This window comes from Bidens hawaiensis, unplaced genomic scaffold (genome assembly GCF_021521415.1).
Source record: "Bidens hawaiensis isolate Kalapana, Puna unplaced genomic scaffold, B.hawaiensis_p1.1 tig00050010_1, whole genome shotgun sequence".
NCBI classification, from domain to species: domain Eukaryota; kingdom Viridiplantae; phylum Streptophyta; class Magnoliopsida; order Asterales; family Asteraceae; genus Bidens; species Bidens hawaiensis.
Window position 1 is genome coordinate 88,320 of NW_027498973.1, and position 24,517 is coordinate 112,836.

At 39.4% G+C, this 24,517-nt stretch overlaps 1 protein-coding gene and 1 pseudogene across 3 annotated transcripts; one reads left to right on the top strand and one right to left on the bottom strand.

Moving 5' to 3' along the window:
• Window positions 1–284: 284 nt before the first annotated feature.
• On the bottom strand, window positions 285–5,966 carry LOC143598383 (uncharacterized). Of its 2 annotated transcripts, XM_077076613.1 has the most exons (5): window positions 5,792–5,966; window positions 4,574–4,754; window positions 3,386–3,484; window positions 3,148–3,299; window positions 285–876 (listed from the first exon to the last, which is right to left on the bottom strand). In XM_077076613.1, the coding sequence occupies exons 2-5, from the start codon at window positions 4,742–4,744 to the stop codon at window positions 489–491; spliced, it is 810 nt and encodes a 269-aa protein (XP_076932728.1). In that variant the 5' UTR covers window positions 4,745–4,754; window positions 5,792–5,966; the 3' UTR covers window positions 285–488. The 2 variants fall into 2 exon arrangements, with proteins under 2 accessions (XP_076932728.1, XP_076932729.1); XM_077076614.1 differs by lacking the exon at window positions 5,792–5,966 and having other exon boundaries at window positions 4,574–4,907.
• Window positions 5,967–21,828: 15,862 nt separating this feature from the next.
• On the top strand, window positions 21,829–24,500 carry LOC143598381 (autophagy-related protein 9-like; annotated as a pseudogene). The gene is made up of 5 exons (XR_013147102.1): window positions 21,829–22,040; window positions 22,805–23,465; window positions 23,525–23,845; window positions 23,931–24,153; window positions 24,236–24,500. The product of XR_013147102.1 is annotated as an autophagy-related protein 9-like (transcript).
• Window positions 24,501–24,517: the final 17 nt, after the last annotated feature.

A 24,517-nucleotide genomic window follows, 5' to 3' on the forward strand; every position in this document is an offset into this window, starting at 1 on the left:
AATATGTAAAAGGTCAAAAACAATTTCAACTTTTACAAGTTGAGACTTGTCTTCTTTCTTATGGTAATTATATTAACCAAAAGCATCATATTTGTCAACTCACTCATGATTCATCCACAAGATTCCAAAGTCTCACCCTCAAGGTATCCAATGCTATGATTCACGTTTGGCATTGTTTATTCTTTTTTATAACTTCCATTATTTCAATCACAAATAATTGAATCAACCCCAATCCCTAGAGTAACTATATAATAAATCATTCAAACACCCCCTATTAATACTAGTGTCAATACCATTTTCATTGATATCCAAATGTATTACAATACTCTCATAACTCATAAAGCTAATAAGCATGTAACATGTCCAAAACACATATATGCAACTCTTGAAAGAACCTTCTTTTACATAGTCCCACTAGAAGAGATATCAATAGAATAGATTCACCATGCGTTGAAAACAAAACAAAAAAGATAGTTTTACTACACTTTCTAAAACAGCCAATTGACGGTGATATTCCCAAGCCAAATGAAGAGAGGAAACTGTGCTAAAGCGATAAACAGCAGCAAGTAATGGTGTCTGCTGGAATCGAAGCTTCTAACCTCTGAAAACAGGACCCGTTTCATAGTTTTCACCAGAAAGATTCCCATGCACAGACAAGTCCAAGGCATCAAAAAGTAGTAGGAATATGACACGATGATTCTACCAAGAACCGCGAGGCATAATCCAGTGAACGCGTACCCAGCGTAAGCTACAATGTCTAGTAGAGGCGCCTCTGCGCCACCCAATGAAAATAGTGACATTTTGAGAAGTGAAACCTGTAAAAACCATCCCACTACTCCCTTCATGAACAGCCAGTTCAATGCTTCTGGGGTAAACCTGCAAATTAATAACTGTTACCTAACTATATTAACATTAATCCTGAAAAAGGGGGCGTTTTATTATAGGGGCAATTTCATATATACCCTTACAAATATTGAAAATATCATATATACCCATGCAAAACTAAAAATATCGTATATGCCCTTACAAAATTATTAATATATCATTTATACCCAATTCATTAAAAAAACTTAAAAAATGACCATATTACTCTAGTTGATTATATGCGATAAAAGGTTTTACAATGTAGACCATTCGATGTGATAAATCTTCGAATGGTTTACAATTTTGAAGAAGTTACGAGAGACAATTTGGTTGGCGTTAAAGGCGAGAAACGTCGATTAAAATTAAAATAATAACATAGGGTATAAACAAATTATTTAATAGAAAGGGATAGAATGGTCGATTCGTTAAAAATGGGCATATATGAAAGTTAAAACTTTTGAAAATAACGGTAAAATGATCATTTATTAAATTATTATTAATTAATAGGGGTATATATGATACTTTAATTCAGTTTATAAGGGCATATATGATATTTTAGTTACTTTGTAAGGGTATATATGATATTTTAAGTTTTGCTTGGGTATATATGATATTTGCAATATTTGTAAGGGTATATATGAAATTAATCCTATACCCCTAAAACTTGAAACATATCATATATACCCATATATCATATATATATATACCCATGTTAAAGTATAATAAAAAGATTTCATACATGTCCCTACAAAGTAGTTAATTTATCAAATATACCCAATCCATTAAAAAAAATTAGGGGTGGCAATCTTGACCCAAACCCTTTCAAATGAGTCAATTTGAGTTGTTTTAAAAGTTAAATAAGTTGGTTTAGGTAAAAGGTTTTAAATAAATGGGTCAAAATGAGTCATTTGAAATTCCATCCTTTTATTTTCGGGTCAAAATGGGTCGACAAGTTCAAAGAAATGGGTCGATGTGGGTTAGTGTCCTAAGGAAATGTGACAGGTTTCGGATCGGAATGGGTTTTCGTACAAGACAGGTTTCGGCACGAAACGGGTTTCAGATCGGAACGGGTTCGGTTCAGGTTTCAAGTCAACACGAGTTTTCACCCGTGACGCGTTGGGTTTTGGTTTCTTTTGTTTCTTTCTGGTCGATTCCAGACTCGTTTTTGTTCGTTTTTTCAGTTTTGTTTTTTGTTCGGTTTGAATTCTTTTAGTTTCATTTTGATTGATTTTTTCGATTTCGATTAATGTGGTCCGGTTTTGGCTTTTTATTTCTTTGTTTCATTTTCGTCGATTCTTTCGGTTTCGATTCGATTCTAGATGGTTTTTTTTTATTTTTATTTTTTATTTTTTTTATGGAACGAGGACAACGTATGAAACATTTTAGTGTTTTTACTTTTTTTGTTTATGATTTATATTTTGAGTTATAATTTTTTTATTATTATTTTTGAATATTTTTTCGAGGGTTTTTGATCTTAATAGAAAACCCCTAAAAAGAATTCAAAAAAAATAATTAAAAAAATCATAACTTAAAATATAAGTAAAAAACAAAAAATCTAAAAAAACTAAAATGTTTCCGCCGTTATTCTCGTTCACAAAAAAAAAACTTAAAACCCGGTTTGACACTAACCTATTTGACCCAAACCAAAACAACCCTTTTTTTAATTGACTCGTTTTGACCCAAACTCATTTTGACTCATACTCGTTTTGACCCATGTCTCATTTCAACCCATGACTCGTTCGACCCAACCCAACCCATTTGCCACCTCTAAAAAAAAATTAACAAATGACCATTGTACCCTAATTTTTCAAAAACTTTAAAATTTCATATGACTATTCTTTAACTACCAGTTTTTTATTTACCCATTTCTAGCTAAAAATTACTTTCTAAACAAACAATAGTTTTTTCAAAATATTAAATTGCTTATAGTTTGACTATCATGTGATCAAACCTGGTTCGGTTATCTGTTTAGAATTCGATTATCACATTCGAACATACAGATTCGATTGTTCGACTGTCTGTCACTGAGAAAACAAAAGAAGAGGGGGACGATTTGCTTCGCTTGTTTATAATCAATGTCGACCAAAATCCAAATAAAAAATAGGTTTATAAAAAATAATGGAAAGGGGTAAAATGGCCATTAAGTAAAAAATTATTAAAGTTGAGTATATATGAACATATGCAATTTTTAGTTTTAGTTGAGTAATACATGAAAGATATATATAAGAAATAATGAAATTAATCCTAAAAATAATATTATTGTTATGGTAAAGGTATACTTACTTTCCTTGTAGTCCCAATGAAAAGCCAGCAAGAACAACATATGTGCCAAAAGCCATTAACGGGATATACAAATCGGGAGCATTGATATCATAAATAGGGGGTTTGTATGATAGTCTACCCCCTACGGGTTCGGTAATTCTTGTCCAATGACCCTGTTGATAAAAAATTAAATATATATATATAAAAGAATGAGATGAAGGCAAGCTGACTGATGATAAACTGAAACTATGAAACTTACCCTATGCAGGAAAGGGAATAGAACGACTTTCAGTTTGTTTCTCACATAATGATCGTTGACTTGAAAATAATATTGGGGATCGGAGAAATACCGACTAATCTGTTGACAAAGAAAACAGAGAAGAACTAAACATCAAACCTTAAATATCACAAATATCATATCACAGTGTGAGATTGTTGTGTACACTTTGACCAAGAAATAACAAAAACCTTTTGTTCATGAAGCTGCTACTAACTATGTGATCAATGAACTATACATGCTAGTCAAAGAATCCAACACAAAACTATAAGATACAGAGTGTCAATTGTCAAGCATAGATATGTGCAATATTATTTGATCCGCTGATTAGCATTCACTGCTCAATCAAATAGAAACTAACGGTACACTTTGATAACCATGCACTAAACATCAAAAGATGTTATAATTGATAGATTTAATTAGAAAATACCGAATTACCATGTGTGAAAGATCTAAAACATGCATTTCAAAACACTTAACTGATTATGAGAAAATTTCTATCAAATAACTTAAAATAGAGATTTACTTTCTAATAAAGTCAAATCTGCATCATTGAAACTCCAAAGGCCTTGATTAATTTTAGATAAAACACGCGAAAAAGCACATTTAAATTAGGACAGATGAAGTAAAAGGTGGAACAATTATGCTAAGACATGAAAACAAATTTAATAACACAACAGTCCTCAATATGAACACACTGAACGCAGCACAAATAAACAGTGGCAGTACAAGCTCCCAAAAGATATATTTTTGTGTAATGAGCTCTCAGAAATTTTCTTAAATTCAAATAAGGATGTGAACAGAATAGACAAACATCAGCCTGATTGCATTGAATTTTGTACAAGCAATGTGGATAAGTTACAGATACATGAAGCAAATAAAATAATAAAAAAAACTAATGTGGTTTTGTTTACTCCCTAATTCTTAAACTTGATTCAAAGTTTCCATTAAGTATTTTGTCTGTTCATTTAGTTATTAATAGTTAAAAGCCTTTTATATTTAATCTAAAAACACCCTCACTGAAACCGTATAAAATATAACACTAAGTAATATTGTTCAATAAACACCCTCACCCTCACTGAGACCACACTGTCCTTAAACTTCACATAAATTAATTAGCATCAGAGATAAAAAAAATGTATTCAAACAGTAAACTGCAGTGTCACTTACATTACTTTGCACGTACTCAGAGCTTGAACCTAATATCTTTTCTCCATATGCACCAAGTCCACCTCTTATTAGTCCTGAACTGGCTCCATAAAACGGATTCCCAAAAGGAGTTTGTGGTGTATTAGATGGTGGTCTTGCCCCTCCAGGTGGATTTCCAAGAGGATCATACATGTTCAAACACCTAAAACACAAAAAATTGCTGTTCCTTAGCAAAGATACAGCAGATTCTAGGAAGATAAATAAGTCTAATATACACTTTCCCCTAAAACACACTTGACTGAACACATAGGTATAACTATAATTACATTTACACAAACAGAATTCTAATTTCAACTTATGATATTATACATATAGAAGTACTCAGAGCACTATTAAAATGTTTTCCTTCTTGCACATTGATTTATATAACCATGTTTGGCTAAAAGCATGTACAGTCACAACTATATCATCCACTCAAGTGCTCAATTCCATAATCAATGAAAATAAATAACTTTTGTTATCAATATATGCGACTGTAGGATTCTAAACTGGCATGTGTACGTCATTCCACTTGGAATAAGTACACGACAAAACTCGGTGTTGCAAAATCACACTTGTAATCATCGAATACAACTAAAAAAATCTCAACTCCTGCACAACCTCTACACAATTCACAATAAAGTCCAAATTCATCCATAATTTTTTGAAAATCATATTTAATCCACATAGATTGTCATTCGTAGATATTAACCGCGTATGCTAAAACCTAACCTTTGATTTAAACCTATTGATACAATAATTAACTTTTGTTATCCATTTAGGTGACTGTACGATTCTAAACTGGTACGTGCACATCATTCTACTTAAAATGAGTACGCAAATTGCAAAATCACACTCGTAAACATCGAAAATAACAACAAAATCTCAAATCCTAAAAAAACTCTACACATTTACCACCAAAAGTCCAAACTCAGCACTAACTTATCAAAAACTTTATACAATGCACATAGATCGCCATTCGTAACTATTAAACACGTTCACTAAAACCTAACCTTCAATTTAAACCTAATAACACAATTTCACAGCATAATAGTGTAAAGCAGATCCAAATTCGTGATCTAATCGTTAAACCTAGCAATCGTTCAAAATCGAACAGTAAGGTAACCAAAGGCTGGTAAATAGATATGTTATGAGTGAGAATTAACAGCGTGTGTATGTGTGAGTAAGGAGGAAGCGTACCAGATGTATTATACGACGGAGAGAGAGGTGGCGAGAGGTGTTTCACGGCGGATGTAGGCGGCCGGCAGCGGTGGCGGTGATCGTCGGAGCAGATCTGAGAGAATTGGGGTTTGAGGATGCTTGGAGCGTAAGGCTTGTAATTTGAAGGGGTAATGTTGGAATATATCAAGTTATGAACTGGACTTGCCTCGAACCTGGTAGAAGTTTAAAGTTATACCCTCTAGTTTTAAATAGTTTAAATGTACCCCAATTGATATATATATATTTTTTTTTATAAACGACCAACAAAATTTTATTAAATACACCAAACAGAACACGCCTAGCCCCGAAAGTTACGTACACCACAATGCCAAATACACACCTTAGCAATCAAAACAGATATTATGCCACCCTTCCCAAGTAAGCCTAGCCCGTTTCGCCCGATGATGAATCCATATGAAACTAAGTGCTTTTATGATGCAGCGTACTAACAGTAAACAAAGATTAATCACGTCGATTCTTTGAATACCCGTGATGATCATTCCCCAAATCCTCAAATTCGACCCCAAAAGACAGGAATTTGAAAAGGCATTTCGTTTTTATTTAAAACTGATTAATGATCAATCACAAGGTGGCTCAACATATTAATAAAACATCCAAAAATGGTTTGGGCCAACAAAAATAACCACAGGCCAAACAACAGCTCAAAAGAAAAAACCCAAAAAAACATAAAAATGGCCCAAAAGTCTATTTAGAAAGCTTATTTTAGAAAACTAAACAGGATACCCTACCTATGGAGGTTACCACGATGTGGCCCACGTTCCAATGGTCGTTTTGATTGGTAGCACGCTTGAAACGGAGGCCCGTAGCCCAAGTTATGCCCAATTTCGTGAAGCACATCTGGAAACGCGATCTTGGGCCTCCGGAAACATCATTGTTCGACCATCTACACTTGGAACTAGAGGTGCACAAATCGGTTAACCGGTTAATTTGGTAACCGTTTTTTTTTTGTGCGGGAAATAACCGGTTAGACCAGTTTTTCGGGTAGGGTAGTAACCGGTTTTGACCGGTTAGAAAATCGGTTTTGACCGGTTAGACCGGACCGGTTAATCGATTAATAACCAGTTTTTTATAAAATAATAATTAAAAAATCGGTTAACCGGTTTTGAGATCAAAAATACAAACCGGTTACTAACCGGTGGTTAGGATCGATTAGGACTGAACCGGTTTCTGTGTGCACCTCTACTTGGACCCACATCATTTTATCTCTTCGACCATGCATTTCAATATAGTTGGTTTCTTGTCAAATATCCAAATACACCAAAGCACCATTATGCATATGGCATGAAATTAGGGTCGTTCAAACCGCTCGTCGCTCGAACTCGCTCGGAAATTGCTCGAAAAATACCCGTTCGTTTCTTCGCTCAATTGCAAAACGAGCTGCTCTGCTCGGTTCGGTTTGTAAACGAGCCAAGCAACGAGCAAAGGTTTGCTCGGTCCAATTCAGCTCGAATCGTTTTAATTTATTTTATATATAATCATATATGAACAAATATATAAATATATAGACAACACGCATAAAATATAAGTATATAACTTTTAAATTTTTTAATTTTTTTCTATTTCGTCAATTTTATAGTTTTATAGTTCGATTCAAGTTTTTATAAGAGGGGAGGAGGCACTTATGGGTAGTGCCCATGCACCGACCAATCATACACAGTTATTTCATTTATACCCTTAAGTACCCATAAACCATTAAATAACTGGAAACACATACCCATAAGTACCTTAAAACTTTTTTTTGTTTAAATTAAAAAAAAAAACAATTAAATGTTATTAAAATTAAAATTTCATTGAAATATTAATGAGTGTTTAATTTTTCAAAACCCTCCAATGGGTTTGCCATGTGGTAAACCTTTGGCACAAATTGTAATTTGGCAAACTACCTACATAGTTAGGGATGAGTTTGTCATGTGGTAAGCAACTCATAAACATTATCCAAACTAGTGCCCCTTCCTCTCTAATACTATAATGTTTAGATGTTCGTTATATCTCATTTCAAACTTTTTTCTCCTACAAATTTACAACCTATTACATGTTTATCAAAAAACTACTAATTTGTTTATGAAATATATTACTTGCAGTCTTCAGACTTGTTTCTGATTAAAAATTTTAGAGCGGAAAAGAAATAAATAATGCTCGAAAATCGCTCGAAGTTCGATCGAAAAATGTTCGGTTCGATTTTGGCTCGTTTCGATTTGCAACCGTTCGGTTCGGTTCAATTGTAAACGAATCAAGCAGCGAGCAAGCCTTTGCTCGGTTCGGCTCTGCTCGTGAACAACCCTAAATGAAATACCTTGTCAAGTTCATGAGGAAAGGTCATGAATCTATGACTCTCAAACAGATCCCAAACCAAAAAACGAATATATCTGGAACCCTACACCAACCTGTCACCTTATCCCATATTGTTTTTAAAATCCTGCATGATACGAAAATGTGATTAGGCGTCTCTTCCAATTTTTCACAAATAGAACAAAGTACCGACCATGTAACCTTATTCCGTCTACTCAAGGCCAAAGGGAGTAGATATCCTCTCCATTTCTGCCATCCAAGCAAGAATACATGCCTTTTTAGGTACAAAATTATTCCACTCCATTATACAACCCCAAGCGGTAGTTGAGCAGCTTCCAACCGAGTCTCATATGGTTTATTAGAATTTTAATTGGGTTGACTTGTTGAAAATTTCCAAGTTAATGGGTTGAGTGGGTGAGAAATACGACAATATACTTATTTATCTTAAACTAGTTTTTATCCCTCGTATTACGGGGGTTGTTTTACACTATTCATTTTTAGTATTTATATACATCAAATATAACTCATGGTCATATAAAATCGTGTTTGCTTGTTCAATGTTTATTTATAAATACGAGTTGATTACCTAGTGATAATATAAACAATTAATGACTTCAACTCGAATGAATTTCTTTTACTTTTTTGTGATAGGTGTTGTTATTTTGGTTGTGACCGTTACGTTATTTTCATAAAAAGGATCCTCTTAAGCTCAAACATCACAACGATTTTTAACGTTACAACTTGTCATGAATGAGTATGACATCTTGGAATTAAGGTGAGCTTAGTTTCATAGTTGGTATAGTTGAGATCAACTATAAACTCACATCATTAGTCTTAGGTGTTTACTTTGTATTAAACTATTAAACTCCACAACCTCTTTTATACTATTAAACTCGTTCAAACGGTTTGCATAGATGCGAATATATAAACTGAAAAGTGCGATATTAAAGGGAGACGTTCCCTTATTTAGGCCCCCACTAGTTTTGTTTCCAAGGTTTCTCCCGCCTCTTATGACAGTTGACAAGTTCCATCAATCTTCTTCCAAAATTTCATGACTTTCACATTTTTAAACACACAAATTGCACCCAAACCATGCGGCCCACATCAATCTTCTTCCAAATTTTCATGACTTTCACTTTTTAAACACACAAATTGCACTGAAGAAACACTAACCGACCCCGGGCAGATTACGGGTAACCTGGGGGTTAGATAGATGTTTCCCACGAGGGGTTAGACCCGGCAAAGATGGTTCTTCTGATAACCTGCAAAACAGACACTGTGAGCTCGTCACTGAGAAGGGGGGGGGGGGGGTTCCTCCTTGTGACCACCCTCCGGCGTGAGAATCAGACTAGATTGCTCTTTAAATATAAATGTATATTAAGAGATTGCTAGAGCAGATATCAGGTATAATATGTAAGATACAAGATAGTATATGATAAGATGAGATGATCATACCATTTGGGGTATTTATAGCCGAAGGTAGGTTTCCAAGGAGGTGTAGCCGGCTGAATAGTATTCCTGTTCTACCAACTGTGGCCTACGCACGTGCCATGCTGGTAGTTGGTGGGTAGGCAGCGGCTGATAGTGACCAGGCCTGCTGTGTACTATTCCTTTTCCACCAACTACAGGCTATGCACGTGGTATGACAGGAGTTGGTGAGTAGGTAGCGGCTAATAGTGACATACAGTACAAGAGCATGCTGCTCGCCATACTGTTGTCAATGAGCTGTCGTATCTTTGGTCAGATCTTTTGCCCGTACCTCGTCAGGTACAGTACAAAAGATCTTTCAGTATCGTACGGACTGGCTCATTTGGGCGGGAGTATTCCCCCTCCCGCCTTTGTGCGGGACTGTTCCCGGCTTGCTCATTCCTTCTTCAGGTGACTGCTGAATTATTATGAGAGTTAAGCCTTGTGCGTGTAGCCATGCTGCGCGGGTAGCCTTCCCTGATGGCTGGTATCCGTAACTGCGGGAACAGGCGGAGTACTTGGAAACCATTGGGAGGCGTTTTCTGCGGGGACAGCTTGCGTACCGCGCGTGATGACGTCACGTCTCTGAGCGTGGTGGGTCCTGCTGATCCAGTTGGTTTCTGCGCAGACGTTCCTTTAGTTAAGTCTTGCGGGTTCAACCGCACAGACGTCCGTTAAGGAGTCTTGCGGGTTCAACTGCGCAAACATCCCTTTTCAAGGTGAGTCTTGCGGGTCCAACTGGGCTCTGCTGGGACCTACCTCTTCAAGTCCCCCCAGTCCAATGTTCTTCTCATGAATGTTTAATAAAGTGAGGTGAACTTTTGGACTTAAGCAAAGGGTTTTTGAAAAGGGTTAAGTTTTAAGGTTTTCCATGGGGATTCTTCCCGCGGAAGTCCTAATGTCACGCAGAATTTCCCACTGTTCTGCTTGATCTTTGGGTATGATGCGGGTAGGTCTGTAACCTCCTCGCAAGTCAGGAGCGTTGAGTACCTCTTGTGTAGATTCTCCATGAGGTTTTGGTAGTTTTGAACATAGTGATCAATTATGTTAAAACCACCAATTCCATCTTGAAGCTTCAAACAATCTAGTTCTCGACGTTCCCGCTATGCGGGGATGTTATTCCCGTTTTCGCAAGCATGGCCCAGAAGATCCTTCTTGGTTTCATTTCCCTGCGGAGTGCTAGGTATGTGAAGGGTTTTGCCTTGACACTGTACCCGCACTCGTCTTATAGTTACTTTACTCCCAAGATATTCCTGGCGTCAATTCCCTGCAGGTGCTAGGTATGTGAAGGGTTTTGCCTTAACACTGTACCCGCACCCGTCTTATAGTTACTTGGTTGCCGAGGTATTCCTGGCGTCAATTCCCTGCAGGTGCTAGGTATGTGAAGGGTTTTGCCTTAACACTGTACCCGCACCCGTCTTATAGTTACTTGGTTGCCGAGGTATTCTTGGCTTCAATTCCCTGCGGGTGCTAAGTATGTGAAGGGTTTTGCCTTGACACTGTACCCGCACCCGTCTTATAGTTACTTGGTTGCCAAGGTAAGGGGTATATTCCCGCTTACTTTTGAATCTTTTTGAATTTTTGAAATTCGAAGAGTTGGTGAAAGGATAAGAACAGTCCAAACCTCTGAAACGTCGTGCGACGGTTTCTTCTGACTTTCAGGACGTGCAGGAAGTTATGGTGACGTGACAGTACATGGTCATTCCAGACGCTTTTTCAGGCGCGTGGGCGCGATTTTTCGGGCGCGTGGCCGCGAAATTAATGGTACGCGTCCTTTCAACAGCTGTTGCCAGCTTGCTTTTTGCCACGTGTCATAGTTTCATTGCACCTTCGATTTCTCTCTCTTCCGCATTAAATTCCTCGCATTAATTGCGATTAGTATATAAAGGGGGAGAGGGTTCTTTGTAATCCACACTTTCACTTCTCTTCATCTTCAAAACGATTTCCGGCGAATACTCACCTTTTCAGGCAAGCATTCTCTTGAAATCGTTTTCTTCTTTCATCTGCAAGATGTCTTCTCACGATCTCGAAGCTACAGCCCAGGAGGCTGGGGTGTACGCCGATGACAAGAGTACTGCTGGCGAGTGCCAGTGTGCTCTGCCTGTCGATTTATATCAGTACATCGTCAGGAAGTTCATGCTCGAGTCTCTCGAGCCTGAGTTTCCTGAACCCCATCAGACGGTGTATGATGCCCCCAGAGGCAAGATCGGGGTATATGCTGCATTCTTTGTTTATGGGAATCTTAGGTTCCCATTGACAAAGTTTGTGTACCGTGTCCTGGAAAGGCACTGTGTGCACCTGACCGAGGTGCACCCGATGGCGATCGCGAAGATTCGCCACTTCGAGTGGGTGTGCCGGATTCTGGGCATTGAGCCCTTTGTCGACCGCCTGATGACCTTCTACTCCTGGAGGTGCATCCAGGGGTGGTATACTCTGATAACCCGGATCAAGGGTTTGAAGATTAGCGCAACCGAGCGCAGTCTTCGCTCATGGAAGCGGGAGTTCTTCTTCATCTCCGCTCGCGCCATCCCCCTTGCCATGAAGTTCAAGAATGGGCAAGCACTTCCCAGCCTTCACGCCTCCAACTACCAGGAGGCGGAATGGTTCTCGAAGATATCCCGAGTCCAATCTCCGGTTTACCGGTTTGCGGAGTCCGGGATGGTGATGCTCGGGATGAGCCGGGTGTGGAAGGATGCGGATGCGCGAAAGATCCCGATCGTCCTCGAATACGGTTTGAACTCTGTTCCTTACGGTATGCTCTGTTTCTTTTTGTTGATTTAGAATCTCTTCTAACTTCTTTCCTGTTTATTTCAGAGGGGAACGACTTGCAGTCGCTCCTGTATCCGCGGGAGGCTGACAGTCCCGCTCGGATGGGTACTCGTGCTCTAGATGAGAACGAGTTGCCCATCCTAGAATAAACGGCGGATCGGTTCGTGGAGGTCTACCCGCTAGGCCACGAGATCCTTAGCGCCAGGCGGCCAGGTAAGGCGCTATTCAACCCTCGACCCCTCAATGTTGAAACCTCTGCTGGAATTCCTCTAATCTTATGTTCTGATGAGGAATCCACAGATGGTCCTCCGTTGGTGCGGAAGAAGAAGGCTGCCGGCGGGAAGGGGAAGGAGAAGGTGGCCTCCACTGCCGATCCGGTGCCTCGGTCTGACTCAGAGGCCGAGAGCGAGGAGGTGGCGGGGAACCCCGGTGGTGATAAGACCACCGCTCCGGAGGCTGCGACGATTGTCACCTCCGGAGGGCCCAGGATGACAACGGTGAGCGGCGCAAAGAGGCCGGCTCCATCGGGTTCATCCCCGCCTGTCCGCACTTTTAGGCTCAAGACAACCCGTAAGTACAAACTTTATTTTTAACTTCATAGCTTTCCATCATTAATACTTATCTTCTTTGTGCAGGCGTGGATGTTGACGCATTCCAGGGTGGAGCGGGGAGGAGTACCCCCCTGCCCATGACGGTAGGCTTGGTCAGCCTACCTGAGGCGACGACCCAGGCGGCTGCGCCTGCGCCTGCTTCCGCTGGTTCAGTTGCTCACTCCGTTGAGCCGACTGTTCCGGCTGTGATGACATCACCGCCGGCTGTCAGTGCCATTTTTACCGCATCTTTCACTGAGCCGGCGGTTACCTTTGCTGCGGATTCCGCAGCGGCGACTGCGACGGCTTTTACCATGCCTCCTCCGTCATCGGCAACGACGGCCGATCCTTCAGGTATGCATGGGGCTTATCGCCAACCCCTGCCTCCTTCCCATCTGCCTGACCTCTTGGATGGATTTCCCTTGGGTTCAGGTGATGGGTTTGGCGGCTATCGGCCTGTTGTTGACCCTACAGGTGCGTAGGGTTCTTTTGGCCCTTTTATATTTTTATCATCTTTTCCTAACTGCTTTTGTTTTTTGCAGTGTCGGATTCCAATGAAGTGTATGTTCCACGATGGAACATCCGCCGAGGAACAACCCTTCGCACACCTGTGGAGTGCGTGGAGTGGGCTCGTCACGCAGCTCCCAGTGGTGCGTTGGGGGAAGCCATGGCTAGCTACCAGGAGGGTAGGCTAACCAATGAGCTTCGGGTTCTCCTGGCCCGGATGCAGCCGCGTGTCGAGCTGCTTTGTCGTGAAAACGACAAGTTGAAAGCAGCTCGCATTCAAGAAGTAGCTCAGGCGCGGGCTGTCCGGGAGGAGAATAGGAGGCTCTCCGCGGCTGCTGCGGAGAAGGAGAAGGCGTTCAAGGCCCTTGAAGTTGAAGTTCAGGCCCGTCTCGAGGCCCGTTCCAAGGCTGCCCAAGCTGTTAACGAACAGCTTCGGCTGGCTAAGGAAACTGCTAGGAACGCAACTGAAAGGGCCACCAAGGCTGAAGCTGTTGCTGAGCCTCTACGCGTGGAGAATGAGGAGCTTAAAGCCAAATTAGAGGCTCTCCAGCAGGCTCATGATGCCTTGGCGATGGAAGACGCGAAGAAGCTCCAAGAGATCCTGGACCAGAGGGGTGTGCTTGACCACACTGAGCGGAAGCTAAAGGGCGTTGAAGAGGCTGCTGCAAAGGAAGTGTTGCTTGCCAACCTCAATAAGAGTGAAGCCGAACGCGCCTGTAACCAAGCTCAAGCCGCCCTCCAAGAAGCTCTGGTTGCCAAGGATTGGCTTCTTCGAGAAGCGTTGTCTCAGGTAAGCTTTTCATGTCTTTACGCTTTTCTTTGTAAATAGAAAAGGTTCTGATACTTGTATTTTCTTTTTTATAGGTTGTGCATCGGGTCTTCGCGGATACGTCTTATGACGATGCTATGAGCGCAGCCCTCAACGCTTCTCATGAGGATGGGGAAAAGGCCGGCTTCCTGCTTGGTCTAGGGTTCGTTGAGAAAGGCATCCCGCCTTCCAACTTCCCTTTATTTGATGTGGATACTGAAGCTGTTTACGACCAAGCAGTGAATCAGTATGCCGCCTTCCCGCATCCTGTGGTGGAGAAGGTGAACGAAGCTGCTGCTGCTGATGATGGGCTAGCTATCCTTAAAGCTTTCCTTGAACTGCCACGCTCTACTGATGGTGCTGGTCCAAGTGGAAGTGGCCCTGGAGCTTGATCCTGAAGATCCCTTCCCACTGTTAGGATAGGTTTAGCTTGTATAGCTTTATATTCTTGTAGGCGGGTAGTTACCCGGCCATTCTTGTAATGAATATTATGAAATATAAATCTTTTTGCGGGTAAGACCGCTATTTTCACTGGATTCCTTGCTTTATAAACGTTATATGACTTGCATACTTTAGTTTAAATTAGCAATTTTCCAAGTGTTTAGAATAAGTTAACCTTTGAACGTGGTAGATAATAGGTTGAAGTTTTGCTTCCTCTTTCGTGATTGTGTGGGTAGGACCGTCAGTTGCACTTAGTAGGATGGCTAAACTTTACCTATATCTGACCTGCGTAGAGGTTTTCCTCATCTTTTTGTTAGAAATTCTCTGTTTTGAATAAGTTAACCGTTCGACGCGCGGTTGTCAATAGGTTCGGTTTCCTCTCATGATTTGTGCGGTTAGGACCGGCACTTTCATTTGACCAAAGTTTACCTATGACTGACCTGCGTGAAGGTTTGCCGTTTTTTGGGTTTATGCGGGTTTTGCCGCCTTCCCCACGCAACGACTTTCCACGTAATTATGCGGTGAAAACCGGCATATCCGTGTTGAATAAATTAACCGTTCGACGCGCGGTTGTTAATAGGTTAGTGTTCAGTTTCCTCTATCATGATTCATGCGGATAGACCGGCACTTTCATTTAGTGGGATGACTGAACTTTACCCTTCAACTGACCTGCGTGAAGGTTTGCCGTTTTTTGGGTTTATGCGGGTTTTGCCGCCTTCCCCACGCAACGACTTTCCACGTAATTATGCGGTGAAAACCGGCATATCCGTGTTGAATAAATTAACCGTTCGACGCGCGGTTGTTAATAGGTTAGTGTTCAGTTTCCTCTATCATGATTCATGCGGATAGACCGGCACTTTCATTTAGTGGGATGACTGAACTTTACCCTTCAACTGACCTGCGTGAAGGTTTGCCGTTTTTTGGGTTTATGCGGGTTTTGCCGCCTTCCCCACGCAACGACTTTCCACGTAATTATGCGGTGAAAACCGGCATATCCGTGTTGAAAGTTCATAAAAGTATAAATGTAAAATCATCAGCGTCGATGTTCTAAGGAGAATCATTTCCATTAGAAGTGGCTCTTGGCCTTTTCTTTACAAATTTGGAATTGATCTACATGCAAACTGTGTAATTGAGCTCCCTTCCATGTTGTTGGGATGGGAGTGCCATCGAGCCGATACGCACCTGGTTCGGGATCTCGTTGTTTGCGCAGTATGTAGTCTCCATTGAAGCTGCAATTTTATTCGTGTTTTCCCCAACTGGGGTTCTACACGCATCAGCCTGCTCAGCGTTCATTGCGCCACGAGGTGCGCGAGCGTCCCATCTCTGACAAATGCTTCGACCATGTCCTTTACGTCTAAGCATTCCTCGGTGGTGTGGCCTCTTGTCCTGTGGAAGTCACAGTATTTGCTCTGATCAGCGTTGTGATGATGTCGGATTATTGGAGCCTTTGGCCATGGGAGCCTCTATGTGGCGAATATCTCGGTGACGCTTTTGGTGAGTGGCGTCCATCTGGAGTTCCGGTTTGACTGTACGTTATCCCTTCCGCCCAACCGATGTTGCAAGCCGGATGAGGTGTCAAAGTTTACCCTTGACTGCCAAATGCCTAGCTTCCGCTTTTTGTTTAGTCGGGCGGTAAGGACGTTGTCTTCTCTTGTTTTCTGGGTGTAGAGGTTTGTGTTCTGGGGGAGATCTTTACCCAGTTGCTTCTCTGTTTCCGCAAAGCGTTTTGCTGCTGTCATGATGGCATCCCATGTGGATGGCATGCCATCTTTACCTGTTAAGGTGCGGATGAGCTCTGGGTCGTTCGCGCCCTGGATGAAAGCAGCGCGAACAAGATCTTCGCTGATATTACCCAGACTTAGCTTCTTTGAGTTGAAGCGAGTGATGAAGTCTGGCAAGATTCATCTTTTTCTCGAATGCAATTGAGGATTGTCCATTGCTCCTCGGTATATTTTCTTTGCTGGCTGAAGTGTTGGCTAAACTTCTGCTGGAAGTCTGCCCAATCATAGATGTGGTGGACCGGTAGACGATCGAACCATGCTCTAGCTGCCCCAACAAGCGTCATTTGGAACATGTAACACCACGTAGGTTCCGTCCAACTACTGACGGTTGCCCCCGCTATGAACCTGTTCAAATGATCGTCTGGATCAGATATACCATCGTAAGTGCCGATGTTGGACATCTGTTTGGCACTTTTCGGGACGATTGCTTCCGCAATGTCCCTTGCAAATTTGGATGTTCCCGCCTTTGCAGCAGTTGGTGTAAATGTTTTCGAAAAGTCACGTGGATTTCCACCTGTGTTTTTTGGTTTGAATGTTTCTTCAAAATGCCTTCTCGGTTGGGAGTCCGTTTCCTTACGCTTCCCTTTTGCCCTATGGCGAGGGTTTGCGTCGGCGTCGGGTTCCTCCCGATCATCGTCCGAGGACTCGCACTCACTGCTCATGTTGAGCTGTTGGGTGCTTCCAAAATCGTCAGCCTGTTAGACGGAACGCAAGCGTTCGTCCAACTCAGCTTGGAATTCCTTCTGACGTGCCTCCGCCCATGCCTTAACTTCATCAAGTGTTTGGCGGGGGAGCCTTGTTCGTTGTCTCTCTAACTGGGTATCGGTGAATCCCAGTGAGCGATTATTTACTGCACTTGCCCCAGCTTGGGTAACTGGGGTAGTGTTCGTAAAATTTGTGTAGTCGGTATTCCCCCCAGTAGCTGGGGTTGTGGTTACCGGAATTTCTTTAACCATCTTTCCAGAAGTTTGAAAAAACTGAAAAGAAATGAAGTTCTAGCTTTTATGCACGGATGGCGCCAATGAAGAAACACTAACCGGACCCCAGGCAGATTACGGGTAACCTGGGGGTTAGATAGATGTTTCCCACGAGGGGTTAGACCCGGCAAAGATGGTTCTTCTGATAACCTGCAAAACAGACACCGTGAGCTCGTCACTGAGAAGGGGGGGGGGGTCCTCCTTGTGACCACCCTCCGGCGTGAGAATCAGACTAGATTGCTCTTTAAATATAAATGTATATTAAGAGATTGCTAGAGCAGATATCAGGTATAATATGTAAGATACAAGATAGTATATGATAAGATGAGATGATCATACCATTTGGGGTATTTATAGCCGAAGGTAGGTTTCCAAGGAGGTGTAGCCGGCTGAATAGTATTCATGTTCTACCAACTGTGGCCTACGCACGTGCCATGCTGGTAGTTGGTGGGTAGGCAGCGGCTGATAGTGACCAGGCCTGCTGTGTACTATTCCTTTTCCACCAACTACAGGCTATGCACGTGGTATGACAGGAGTTGGTGAGTAGGTAGCGGCTAATAGTGACATACAGTACAAGAGCATGCTGCTCGCCATACTGTTGTTAATGAGCTGTCGTATCTTTGGTCAGATCTTTTGCCCATACCTCGTCAGGTACAGTACAAAAGATCTTTCAGTATCGTACGGACTGGCTCATTTGGGCGGGAGTATTCCCCCTCCCGCCTTTGTGCGGGACTGTTCCCGGCTTGCTCATTCCTTCTTCAGGTGACTGCTGAATTATTATGAGAGTTAAGCCTTGTGCGTGTAGCCATGCTGCGCGGGTAGCCTTCCCTGATGGCTGGTATCCGTAACTGCGGGAACAGGCGGAGTACTTGGAAACCATTGGGAGGCGTTTCCTGTGGAGACAGCTTGCGTACCGCGCGTGAGGACGTCACGTCTCTGAGCGTGGTGGGTACTGCTGATCCAGTTGGTTTCTGCGCAGACGTTCCTTTAGTTAAGTCTTGCGGGTTCAACCGCGCAGACGTCCGTTAAGGAGTCTTGCGGGTTCAACTGCGCAGACGTCCCTTTTCAAGGTGAGTCTTGCGGGTCCAACTGGGCTCTGCTGGGACCTACCTCTTCATGCACCCAAACCATGCGGCTCATTTAAGGTCCTCAGTGGTGTTTGTTTTTAAGGAAACCATAACCAAGTAATATTCTTAATTGGAAAGCACTCAAAGGTTTGTCCCACCTCTTATGAGGGTGGGACAAGTTCTATCAATCTTCTTTTATATTTTCATGGCTTTCACATTTTTAAACACACGAATTCAAACATTGATACCTCATTCATCTTAACTTTAAGTTTTACATTGTTTGACTTGTTGTGAAAGTCTGTCACACTAATACAAAACTTATTAAATATTTATTATATTAATCACAATTACATATAGCTATTTATGTTTAAAGTTGTTGAAAATTCATTTTACTACTTTTTTCCCCAAAAATAGACTGTGTATTTATATCATTCAAGTGTGGCGGATTTTAATACTCTCACATGTTTGATATTTGTGCTAGTAACTTGTAAAGCGGATGGCCATATGGTCATGTATACGTAGGAGTGTAGGAACCTTGTGTTGATAGCTCATATTAGGGTTGTGTTTTTTAACCGTAGCTGAATAACGAACCCGACCCGAAGCGACCGAAGACCCAAATAACCCGAACCGAATTCATCCAAACCAATTAAACTTCTAACCCGGACCCGAGATAAAATATTCGGGTCGATAATTGAGTTGAAATACCCAAATTCGGGTTGATCTGAATAACCCGAAGTGTAATACGTCAATGCATGTATCCTTAATTTTTATAGCGTAGTTTAGCGGTGAAGTAACAGAGTGACCTTATGTATTATTTCGGTTGTTCTCAAGACTCCAATTAATATTGGATCTATCACATCCTAATATATTAATTACCATAAAACATGTTGAGAATGTATTTTCAATTCAAAAAATTAAATAGTATAGCATTTAAACCAATATGTGTTGAGCATCTTTCTTCAATCTACACAAGTATTGATCCACATGATACAACACTCATTCATCCCGTCTAATGCATGCTTGTATAATAAATTAAATGTTTTGCTAAATAATATATGTTATTGTTAAATATGGCGGTATATTATGGTTTTATAAAGGCTTAGAATATGGTTTTTTAGTTTATGATATTGTTTAAGTTGGATAAATTTTTCAAAATTTGTTAAACCCGACCCGAATTTACCCGGCCCGTTTAACCCGAAACCCGAACAAACCGAACTTATTTGAGTTGGTTCTTGGGTTAATTTGTTTTGAGCTCAAAGCCGAATAACCCGACCCAAACAATCCGAAACCTGAATAAAAAAACCCGAAGAGCAACCCTAGCTCATATCCAAACTTTAATGGCTGAAACATAATGGGCTCATAGCATTTAGACTGACTTCAAATTAACGTGCCACCTTTTAATCCTAAAAGATGTTGGGTTAAACTAGGTCATAAAAGTGAAACTTGTGTTACTTTATGTTATTTACTTTTTCTCTTTTAAAACGACTCATAATTTACTCCTATAAATCATATATACATACAAAGTTGCAAAGTATTTATACATACACCTCGCATAATTTAAACCCTCGATTTCATAGATAAATGTGAGACACCTTACTATCAGATTATCTCTTGAAGACTTTATGTTCTTAACTTAATTTTGTGGGAATTAATATATAACATGTATTCTCTTACTTATGTCATGAGATGCTAATAAAACAAACATTTTTGTTGACAATTTACCACATATCTTGTGTATATTTTGTTTGACGTATATACTAATAAAAAAAATTATGAAAGAGATGTTTCATACCATATTTTATACCTACGTTATAAGTAATCTTTTTATTTGATTATTTCTCTCCTCTATATATGTTCACACACCCGTCAATCGAAGATCATATCTATATCCATGAGTTCAATTCCACCACAAATGCCTTAATAGGATAGAGAAAATGTAAAAACCAATAATTTAGTTATATAACATTGTCATAATAAAACAAAAACATTGTTTCATATACATGATATAACAAGTTGTGGGGATGCAAGGGCGGTATTGGATGATGTAATCAAGGTATATGTTTTGGTCCAAACATCTAGTTAGAACGCTGGAGTTTATGTTAATTAGTTAACCTATAACACATGGGATGCCACACATTTATAGTTATCAATGATGGTCTTAATTATAAACCTCAAATCAATCTTACTTCTTATTAAAGAAAACTAATGAGTGCCGACTACAAATCTATATTAAATTTTCTAGTATGCATCATAAGAACTTAAATCACAAGTATGTAATTTGTGCAGGACAAATTAATTCGCAACACGTGCCTAAAATTACATAAGTTAAACGCAACGAGCAATTTTAAGAGTGAATTGCAATATTTAAAGATTGACACAATTAGATCATGAGTTTATGACATGTGGCTAAAAAGTCTATAATTTTCATCTAAATTTGTTTTTTTTTGTCATGGTTCAGAATCAAATAGTGCTTTTAAAACTGGACCGATTAGATCAAGAACTAAGCAACTGGTCTAATTGCGTGTATTCAAACCACTGGGTCACCAGTCAGACCGAGTGACTAGACCAGATTTTAAATTAGTTACGTAATTTGTTTTTCTTAAAGAATCTTATTTAGTGGTCTATATTTACTACTTTAAACTCTATGTTTGTTTATCAAGGCATATAAATGATCTAATTGTGTGTATTTACTACTTATTAATAATGCAAATAAAAGAAAATAAAGTGTCATTCTAAAGAATCAGAGAGAAACTTTGTATAGTATTGAAGAAGATCAATCACAAATGTTTAGTAATCAGTAATATATTTGTAACTATATATGTATATATATGATTTTATAACAATTATTATATTTTATTATAAATTCATTAAATAACCATATCTTTAGTTTTAATTATTTATAATGTCAACTAAGTTTTGAATCCAGTATAACATGAACTGGTATGTATGCCAATTCGACTACCAGTCCGATTTAAGAAAATGCCAATAATGCACATGTACGCCCCAAAATTTTCTTTTATTTCCGGTTCGATTTTATAACAATTATTTGTCAGCCACAAATTTTATTATCTTCGCTTAAAGATGTCACGTATAACAAAAGAATGAATTTTATTTCAGCGCATCGTCATGCATTTAGACGAGTGTTCACGAAGTTGGCTTTAGATGAGGGTTTTTCCCATATTGAAAGACGAGCGTGTTCCCTCAATTTAGCCAGTAGCATTTGGAAGATCCGTTTGCATTTCAATAATAATAATAATAATAATAAATTGTTATTCAATATTCATTTCACATAATTTTTATTTCGAAATGAAACTGATCTCCAATCACACGCAATCATAATCGGGGCGTCTGTTCGGTGTTCGTTCTGCCGTCGTCCAGTATCTTCTTCTTCTTCTTATTATTTTCTTCTTCACTTTGTTCAATTCATTTTCATCTGGGTTTCACTGTAAAGCATTTATTATCGAATCATAATCGGAATGCAACGTCCACCGAACGCTCTGTTTCTTCACAGGTAAAACCAAACCGACTTAAAGTTTTCATTTTATTTTTGGAAAAAAAATGCACACCAACTGTTTGATTAAATGTTGCTTCCAAATTTGCCTTTCTTCTTTTCTTTTTCATCAAGTAATAATATTGGTACATGGGTTTGTTAAGTATCTGTATTAATGATATACAGATATGTGTTTGATTTACTCATTAGTCAGTTGTTTTTGTAATGCCTAATATATGTGCAGATGATTATAGTATGACCCAAATGCTTGTTGCTTTGTGAATTGTTGTAATTTTGATCTTTCTTTTGGGTTTTCTTGGTTTTTATTGCTATTGTGATTATTATATATTGATATATATTAGATATTTAATTATTTAGGTTTAGTTTGTTAGTGATCGTAAATCTTCACGGGTGTGATTCGGTACAAATGAAGTTAACCTACTAAACGTACCGATAACTTTAATTATTATTATTACTCGACAGTTTTGAATTAGAGTAATCACAATAATGAAGTACTGAAGTAGAGGAATAACCGAATAAGAATTACTCTAGTTATTTGTACATTTCACATGTTAAAAGCTGTTTGTATTTTATCTTAACACGTATCGTCATATTGCTGTCAGTCCAAATCTTTGTAAGTGTAAGTATGTTTGGTTTGTTATCTTACCAAAAGACCAATAATGAAGTTATGAATGACGAATGTTTCTTTTATTTGTGACGTTCTTCATTTGGTTTCCTTTTTAAGTTTCCGATATTAAATTGTTGCTCTACTTCTTTTTTCTCAGAAATTTGCTTTAAGCATTTAACTATTTTAGGGGATGAACAGAACTGTCTGTTTCTGCATACCATCATCTCATGTAAATGATGTTTGGTGGACAAAAACACGGCGCGTTTTTGAATAATTTAAAACGAAAGGTTCTTGGTGAATCATCGTTATCAAAAAGATTGCTTAGTGACGTGGCACATGAAATCGAGCTATCAGATTACCAAAAAGCCCCTAGTCACGGTAGTGAAACTGAAAGTCCTTCATGGCTTCTAAACGGTGAACATTTGAAAGCAGAACCAATCGCAGATTTAGACCTTTTCTTTGAGAGAGTTTATAGCTATTATTGTGGGAAAGGCCTGCAATGTATCATCATAAAGTGGATAGTGGAACTTCTCACTCTTGGTTTTATCATATTATTTTCGGGGTTTTTTCTTATTATTCTTTAATTGGAACGGTATAAGAAATGTAAAATGTGGGATGGATGCAGTCGAGTCGGGTAAAAAGCCGTGTGATTTGGCTAAAGAAGTTCTTCATCAGCATCCGTTGACCCCTTTGACTTTTCTAAAAGTTGTGATTCTTGGTTATTTGGGAATCACTTCAAGTTACTGGATATTTTGTTTTCTAAGGTTTTTTGCTCAGTTGAAGGATATACTACATATTCGTGAGTTTTACATTAACAGGTATAAGTTAACAAATATTATTATTAGCTAGTTTTAGTATATAACCTTTTTTTTTTCAGTCTCAATGTAGAAGATAATGAGATACACACAACACCATGGTCAACAATTCTTGAAAAAGTAGTTCAAGTCCAAGAATCCAGACGGTTATGTGTAATCAAAGACCTTTCATGTCATGATATTATTATGAGAATGATGAGGAGAGAAAATTACTTGATTGGGATGCTGAACAAAGGGGTGCTTGCTTTCCCGATCTCTCAGTGGGTCCCAGGTGCGGGTCCCACTTCCAAAAAAGGTCCAAATGGTACACGAAGTCGTCTAATGTTAACGAAGACTCTTGAATGGACGTTAAGTTGGTGCATTTTGCAAAACATGTTTGATAGGTTTGTAATATATTTTTTTAATAATAATAAATTCATAATCTGTGTTTTTTATGTTTTGAAGTATTTCCTTTTGTGTATTTTGTAGAAACTTCTGTATCAGACGCGACTTTGTTACTGACTCCAAGAATTTAAAGAAAACGTTAATGGTAGTTGGGTTTGCAATGCTTCTACTTTCACCATGTCTTGTTGTATTCATGCTCGTATATCTATTTCTAAGACATGCTGAACAGTTCTATAAAGATCCTAGTACAGCATCATCTAGACGATGGTCAAATCTTTCAAAATGGGTATTAAGGGATTTTAACGAGGTACACACTTATTCATTTAATTTGTATGCTTGTTGTAAATTGTTATGCTTTATTGTTCATGTCATTAATCAATTGCTTTTAGGTTGATCATTTATTCAAGCAGCGGATCAATAGTAGTGTAGCACCAGCTTCTGATTACCTAAAACAGTTTCCGTCTCCTATTTTATCAATTATTGCAAAGTTTATATCTTTTGTGTCTGGTGGCTTTACTGCTGTTTTAATCATAATTGCTTTCATTGAAGAGTCTCTGCTGGAAGGCCATGTAATATTTTTTCTTACATGATTTTTGACCATATAAGTTACAGATGACAATTTCAACCCGTTATAAGTTATTTATTTCAGATTTTTGGGCGTAATCTTTTAT

Excerpts from the sequence above, each read along its gene's own strand:
- LOC143598383 (XM_077076613.1), bottom strand. The coding sequence starts at position 4,744 with ATGTATGATCCTCTTGGAAATCCACCTGGAGGGGCAAGACCACCATCT. Across the intron at positions 3,485-4,573 it reads CTGAGTACGTGCAAAGTAAT|ATTAGTCGGTATTTCTCCGA; the intron begins GTAAGTGACACT and ends CTTTGTCAACAG. Across the intron at positions 3,300-3,385 it reads TATTCCCTTTCCTGCATAGG|GGTCATTGGACAAGAATTAC; the intron begins GTAAGTTTCATA and ends TTTTATCAACAG.